At 42.2% G+C, this 7,864-nt stretch overlaps 1 protein-coding gene across 1 annotated transcript; it reads left to right on the top strand.

The window, feature by feature from the left end:
- Window positions 1-209: 209 nt before the first annotated feature.
- On the top strand, window positions 210-6,078 carry GDF15 (growth differentiation factor 15; the record flags this gene model as incomplete). The annotated part of the gene is made up of 2 exons (XM_081939308.1): window positions 210-516; window positions 5,303-6,078. 2 exons carry the CDS (start codon window positions 210-212, stop codon window positions 6,076-6,078), a joined length of 1,083 nt encoding a protein of 360 aa, XP_081795434.1.
- Between the last annotated feature and the right edge of the window lie 1,786 nt (window positions 6,079-7,864).

Raw genomic sequence — 7,864 nt, 5'->3', positions numbered from 1 at the left:
GCCTGGATTCCTCTTCGCAGTCCTGTTTACTGCTTTGACGCCAGGGTAAGAGTGACGGTGTGAGTCAGCCGAAGTTCATCTTTATAAAGAGAGATCTGGTCAAGTTCATTCATTGTTAGCGCAGGTGATAGTAGCGATAGCAAAAGCACCTTTCTCCATTGATGGAATTAAGGAAATTGCCCCAAGACGTGGTCATCGCAATAGGCACAATGCCAGCCTTCTTCTCATGCTACTTTAGGAGTCTCATCCCCGGTCTGGGAACGGTGCTTCTGCTTTTCATTTCCAGGGTGGATCCGTGGCCGCACAGGGGTCATGACATCCAGCTCCAGATAGAAGCTGTTAAGCAAAGCATCCTGGTGAGGTTGGGCTTGGAGATGCCTCCAACCATCCGGGGTCCCGTGGATCAAGAGGAGATCCAGAGGGCACAATTGCACTACCGGGAATTGCTAGCACAACTCCAAGCAAATCAAACGAAGCTGCCCCCATCCACCACTCTTCATCTTTTGCGGCCTGAATGTAAGTGTTCATCTTTTTCAGAGGGTCTTCCATGAATTGGGAGGGGGGCATGTCTCGTATGCCTTTCCCTTTTTCTTGAGCATCCAGTGAATTGCCTCAGCTTTCTGCTGCAATGCAGAGGTTTTCTTGAGCAGATAGATTAGTTCTTAGAAAGCAGCTCGTAGGGAGCTTGTAAGGGCTGGGTGCACATATTTTGTGCGTCTACGCCACAGGCTCAAAGGTTGCTTTAATGTTGATTTTCAGAAAATGTCAAAATTGAAGCTGTGCAAAGGAAGAGAAGACAGAAGAGAGAGGCCAGGACAGGTGAAATGCGTACAGACATCTATATTTTATGAATGAAGACACGTAGAACATTTTTCTGAATTACTTTTCGTGTGGTCTTCCATTGTTGTTCAGGCCAGAGGGTAGGGCATGGATTTAAGGTTTAATAAGGCAGGTTTCAACTGCACGTAGGAAAAACTTAAATTCAATGAACGAACCATATACTCTATGAGGTGGTAGACATCCTTTACTGGTTATGTTGAAGCAAAGATTACGTGGTCATCTACTGTGTGTAGGTATGAAATGCTTAAATATGGGTTCCTACACTGACCATGGAGTTGCCCCGAATGGCTCCTTTCAAGCCTGTGATTCTATAATCTTGTCCCAATATTTTATTTTATTTTATTCAACCAAACTTAGATGCTGCCCATCTTGCCAAAGGCTCAATACCCCTCAGTAAAAAAAAAAAAGCCAATATAAAATATTAAAACAATAATTAGAGAAATTAAATTTAGATTTAAAAAATTAAAATTGACCACGATGGAGAAGAAGGGAACAAATTGCACATGAGGAGGGTTGGGGGTCTTACCTAATCCATTAAGGTTCCCCTCGTACATATGTGCTAGTCGTTCCCAACTCTAGGGGGCGGTGCTCATCTCCGTTTCAAAGCTAAAGAGGCAGTGCTGGACAAAGACGTCTCCATGGTCATGTGGCCGACATTATTAAATGCCAAAGGCTCACAGAACGCTGTTCCCTTCCCACCTAAGGTGGTTCCTATTTTTCTACTTGCGTTTTTACATGCTTTCGAACTGCTTGGATGGCAGAAGTTGGGACAAGTAACGGGAGCTCACTCCGTTATGCAGCGCTAGGGATTCGAATCCCCGAACTGCCGACCTTCTGATCAACAAGCTCATTGTCTTAGCCACTGAGCCACCGAGTCCCTATCTAATCCATTGGCCACCTCCAAAATGTCATGCCCCCACTGAGGGTCCAGTACAGTGGGCAGACCTTGACTTCCAGCCCTTTGGGAAGACAAAAATTGTGTGTGCAGACCTCGGCTTGGGAGGGCGTATAGCTTCAAAAGTGGGCATTCTGAGTTGCCCCGGCTCAAGTTATATTGAAATCACAATACAATATGTTTGCCTAACAATGATTCTTGTTCCTCTTGAGGACTTTATTTTTATTTTTTTAAATTTTTATTTATTTTTTACTTTTAAGACAAACAAAAACAAAACAACACATACAAAAAACTTTCCTCAATTTCGTCAAGCATGTCGTTTGGTTACAGGCTTTTAGAAATTAGAAATGAGGACTTTATTTATTAACAGATTTTTATCCAGCAGAAACAATGCAGGTAGCTTTACAACCAAAACCAAAACCAAAATATAGACAATAAAAAGACATAGCAACTTATGCCTGGATCTTGTTATTTCTTGTGTCAAACTGGTCATAAAGTCTGTCTGTCTATCTCTCTCTCTCCCTCCCCCTTCATTTATTCATCTATCCTGCCTATATCACCATAAAGCCAACAAAATCAATAATGATAAAAATGCAGCAATTGTAAGCATTGATTTAGTGCAACGAGATAAAAATAACCTAACAATGTGTTCGTTATCTGAATAAATAAAAATGTTCTTGCTGGACAATTCTCCCGGCAGAATATATGCATCAAACAGTTGCCATTACAGTTCAACTCAGATAGTGGCGTCATCTGAAAAAAGTGTCTTCAAAGTTTAAGGTGACATGTGAGTTGACCAACAAGATCTGAGGAACGGTTGCAGGAACTGGGTTTAATGAAAAGAAAGACTACGGGAGACATGATAGCAGTGTTCCAATACCTCAAGGGTTGCCACAAAGAAGAGGGAGTCGAACTATTCTCCAAGGCACCTGAAGAAACAATGGGTGGAAACTAATCAAGGAGAGAAGCAACTTAGAACTGAGGAGAAACTTCCTGACAGTTAAACAATTAATCAGTGGAACAGCTTGCCTCCAGAAGTTGTGAATGCCCCAACACTGGAAGACTTTAAGAAGATGTTGGATACTGTCTGAAACAGTATAGGGTTTCCTGCCTAGGTAGGGGGTTGGACTAGAAGACCTCCAAGGTCCCTTCCAACTCTGCTATTGTATTGTATTGTATCTATATCAAGAATTTATCCTGGATGTGAGCAAAGGCTCCTCCGGTCTAACATTTTGTTCTAGACCAGTTGTCTTTGGGATGCTTAAGGCAGAAATATAATAATATAGAAATGTTGTTCTTATGCTTCCTTATATAAGGAATATACTGCTGACATTATGCATATCCATAACTGTTGACAATTTGCATTTTCCACAAATTAGTCTAGCTCTTCTTTTTTAGTTTAATTTAGTTGCAGGCTTTCACGAATAGACCGAATGACCATTTGGCCAGAATAGTATAAAGTCTTGAGCAGGGGGTTGGACTAGAAGATCTCTGAGGTCCTTTCCAGCCCTCTCACTCTATGTTCCAGTGTATCTGGAAGTAGCAAATTCCATAGTTCAAGTACTGTGTGAACCAAACAACGACTCCTGAACAGCTACTGCACTCTGAGCTTCTATTTTTATGGAGCTATTCAGTACAATCCCTGGTCATTTACTCCAGTGCATTACAGTATATGAAGTTTGGACTTGCTCCTAAGCTCCATTTCTAGTACGATTATTAAATATACTTCCAACTTTTGCGAAGGGTGTTTTTCAAAAGCTTCTGAGGGCCACTCATGAACTTTGCTTGATATTCCCTTCCCATTATTAACATTCTCCAAGAATTCAAAAGATTAGTGAAGAAGCCACTGATGGACAATATATACATTTACATACTATACTATAAATATTTATTCTTTGTGACAATCTATAGTTGATCTATTGTATTTTATTTTTTGAATCCTTGGTCATTTTATCCTTAATAAAGCTTTCCATTTGCTTAGCGATTGAGCAAATAAATCTACATTTTAAAATTCATTTTTATCCCACCTTTCTTGTTTTTTTTATAAAGACAGTGAACACAATGAAACCCTTTTCTTTTTCTCTTTTCCTCACAACAACCTTGTGAGGTAGGTTGGGCTGAGGAAGAGTGATGGACTGAAAGTCACAAAACTGGCTTTGATAGCTAAGACAGGAATAGAACTCACAATCTCCTTGTTTCTAGATCAGCACTTAACCACTACAGCAGGGGTGTCCAAACTTGGCAACTTTAAGACTTGTGGACTTCAACTCCCAGAATTCCCCAGCCAGCTGGCTGGGGAATTCTGGGAGTTGAAGTCCACAAGTCTTAAAGTTGCCAAGATTGGACACCCCTGCACTACAGCAATTGGCTTTCCTTTTCTGTCTCCTTTAGATCTGTTTTCTTTGTTAAAAATAGTATTATATTGCTGCTATGCAAATACATAATTTTTGTTAGAAATAATATGAATTTTTTTTTAGCCCATCTACCACTCATCACTCCTGATTCTCCAGCATCCTTTAAGGAGGCTGCAGCAATGAAATGGATTGATTTTAGGGTAGGGTGCGGATATCGTATCTCTTGGACTGCACGTATCCTTCCCCACCAAACTTTGGCTGCAGTTTCTGCTATCAAACTATATTTTTGTTTTCCCACCAAAAGGATGATTATTAATTACACAAGGATATAATGAAAGGAGTGACAGACTGTAGTGTAGGGCGTCTGCGCGGCGCTCCGCCGAGCAGCTGGAGCGTCAGGGAGGCGTCGCGGAGCATCACAGGCAGTAAGTCCGCTTGTGGTGGACGCCGGGCCCTGTTGCACCATACCGATTGCAATAGGATCCGGAACCCACCACTGCTCGGTGGTCATGTGACTGTGTGGGCGTGGCCAACTCCATGTCACTCAGGTCGATGGGCGCTTTGCCTTAGCTGTTACAAAGTAATAAGGGTGAACAGGACAGGCAGTTTCTGTAAGCAGGGCAATAAAGATTAGGCTAGAAAAAAATGTTTCCTTCCTGCCTTCCTCATCGGATTAGCCCTGTAAAGTGGAAAAAACCAAAATGAGATTTCTTCCAAAAACCGGTTCTCCGAACTGCTTAGAAAGTTAACAACCGGTTCTCCCGAATAGGTGCGAACTGGCTGAATCCCACCACTGGTAATAAATAAATAAATATAGTGCATTTAATTAGTTTAATTGTTTTAATATAGTACATTACACTTAACTTTACTAAAATCAAATTGAAAGTCGCTTTGACCATGTAGCAGCCAGAATATAATTCAAAGATCAAGTAATCTAAGCCCCAAAGTGGTTGTCTATCCGTTTCAGAAAATAGCAATATAAAGTGGTGATTGAAGTGGTAGTTTTGCTGTAGGGCAGTGTTTCTCAACCTTGGCAACCTTAAGACATGTTGACTTCAACTCCCACTGGCTGGGGAATTCTGAGAGTTGAAGCCCACACATCTTAAAGTTGCCAAGGTTGAAAAGCACTGCTATATGAACCACACAGCTAGGTTACCAACAGTAACTTAGCAACTAAAGATAACCTGTTCTATCTGTCTTCCTCTCTGTACAGTTGTGCACACGAATGAGTCCACATCTGGAAATCTTCAGGCTGCCACACATGTGCATCTGGAATTCTCCAGGACGTCAGAACTTCATCAGAACATTCTCCGGGCTGAATTGACTCTCTTCAAAGAATGGCTAGATTCTCCCAGCAACGCTCCATCCAATGTAACATGGCCAGTACGTGTGAATCTCTACCGACTGTCCAAAAGGGAGAAAGTAACCCCCGAGCTGCTCACTTCCCAAGAGATTTCAAGAACTTCACCAAGCCTCAGTCTGAAGGGTGTTGTAGAAGAATGGGTAGGAAGTTTGGAGCCCAAGCTGAATCTGGGCCTGGAGTTTAGGTCGGACGAGGCTGCGTGGCTGGCTGCTAGCATCATGGAAGAAGGGACAGGGATGCCATCCCTGACCATAGAGGCCGAATCTCAAAAGACAGTAAGGAAGGCCAGGCAGCTCGATGAGGAAGAATGCAGGAAGGGTGATGGGAAGTGCTGTTTGAGGTCCCTTAAGGTCTCCTTCGAGGCCATTGGGTGGTCGGACTGGGTGGTGGCCCCACGAAGCTACTCGATGAAGTTCTGCGAGGGTTCCTGCCCGCACAACTACAAACCAGCCAGCATGCATGCCCAGATCAAGGCCAGGTTGCACAGCCTTTCTGGGGAGACTCCGGCACCGTGTTGTGTTCCCGCCGCCTATGAGCCTATGGTGCTGATGCATTACGGCAATGACGGGAAAGTGGCCACCCAACTCTTTGATGACATGATTGTTACACGGTGTCACTGTGCGTGAAGTTGGGGAGGGGGACTCAAGATGTGCAAAAGCAATAACGGACTTTAAAAAAAACAATAATGAACGTATTGAGTTGAGCCCTTTTTGATGTGGAAGTGGACATTTTCTCGGAAGAATAAGTGTCTTATGCACATCCTGAGGACCCAAATTGTTGGGGGCAAAATGCTGACTCTGTAAACCGCTTAGAGAGGGCTGTAAAGCTCTGTGAAGCGGTCTATATAAGCAGTGGTGGGGTTCAAATAATTTTAACAACCGGTTAATGATTCTTCCGACAACCAGTTCACCAAATTGCTCAGAAAGTTAACAACCGATTCTCCTGAAGTGGAGCAAACTGGCTGAATCCCACCACTGTGTAAATCTAAGTGCTATTGCTATCCCCCCTGCGAACCTCTTTCATTCTTAGACAGCAATTACTCAAGGCCCAAGTCAGCTGCTCCTTTAGCACCTTTTGTTTTTCTTTTGGAAAACTGGGCCATCTTCCTCCCAGCCAATCATCTCAGTCTATCAGGGATCATCACCCTGCAAGGCCAATCAGAGATCTCAGCGGAGGTGAGTTCCTACCGGTTCGGCCAGGTTCAGCCCAGTAGGTAGGAACTCGGTAGCCCACGCACCCGAACTGGTTCTATTGTCGGCAGCACCATCTTGATTTTTGGATCTGCGCATGCGCAGAACGATTTCCATTGCAGAAATGTAACCCCTCCTTTTTTTCTAACATTCTGCCCATGCGCAGATCTTTTTTGGTGTAAATGCACATGCGCGTGGAGCAAAAAAAATATGTTTTTTGCACCAAACCGGCAGTAATGTCAGTAGCAACCCACCCCTGGATCACAGGATGATATTCCAGTGCCATTTATCATCATTTATCAGAGAATGATAGAAATGGAAATGGCATCTTCAGGTTCTGAATCTGGAGAAAAGATCTGGAGGATTATATTTTTTTAAAAAAAGGACTGTGCAAATACAGGGAGCAGCCTTGAAGAAGTCCTGGGCCCTAGCTCAGAATTATGATTTAAAATTCCCACCTGAATTTATGTTTATGTTCTTTTTTTCCCTAGTCGCATCTTTTTTGTTCTGTAATATAGAATTCCTCCACCATGTGCCATAATTGAATGCCCCCAAAAATGCTTCTTTCTGTTTCCTTCTTTTTATTATTATCACAAGTAGGTCACGTATTTTGTAGGAGGGGATACAGATAATTTCAGGTCTCCTTCTCGATTTGTAAGGAACACGCACTTTACCAACCAAAATATTAAGTAATAATGTTCATAAGGAATAAATCTGTGTGATTTTAATGTGCTTTGGGGAGAGTGGAAGCTGATTGTCACTCTGCCTTCTAAGCACCCCTGAGGAAATTCAATTTGTTTGTTCTGACGTTTTTATCCTGTTATCTTATTTATTTTAACTTATTCTCGTTTATATCAATATGATTTTGTTGTTAGTTTATATTATTTATAAGAGAAGATTTATTTGGAGCGGGAAGTTAATTAAGCGGACAATAAAATTAGTAAATCAGGAAATAGGTCCGAGGTCTTGTGTTCTTTCTTCCAAAGGGGATCAGCTGAGTAAAAACCATAGCTTTGGATGTTTCAACAATAAGAGAAACATTGAATGTACATAGGTTTATAAAGTTTAAACTTGCTCTGACAGTCACCCCCCCAAAAAAAAAATCCATATAAAGGTTGGAGTGCCAACAGCCTTTTTATTTTTATTTATTAAATGTCTATACTTCCCACCTCACCTAAGTGACTCTGGGCAGTTTACAACATAATTGTTAGGTTCCAAGTAA

This window comes from Natrix helvetica (genome assembly GCF_964273705.1).
Source record: "Natrix helvetica genome assembly, chromosome: 1".
Lineage (NCBI taxonomy): Eukaryota > Metazoa > Chordata > Lepidosauria > Squamata > Natricidae > Natrix > Natrix helvetica.
The sequence above is the reverse complement of the archived record's forward strand: the minus strand, read 5'-3'. Positions and strand labels throughout refer to the sequence as shown.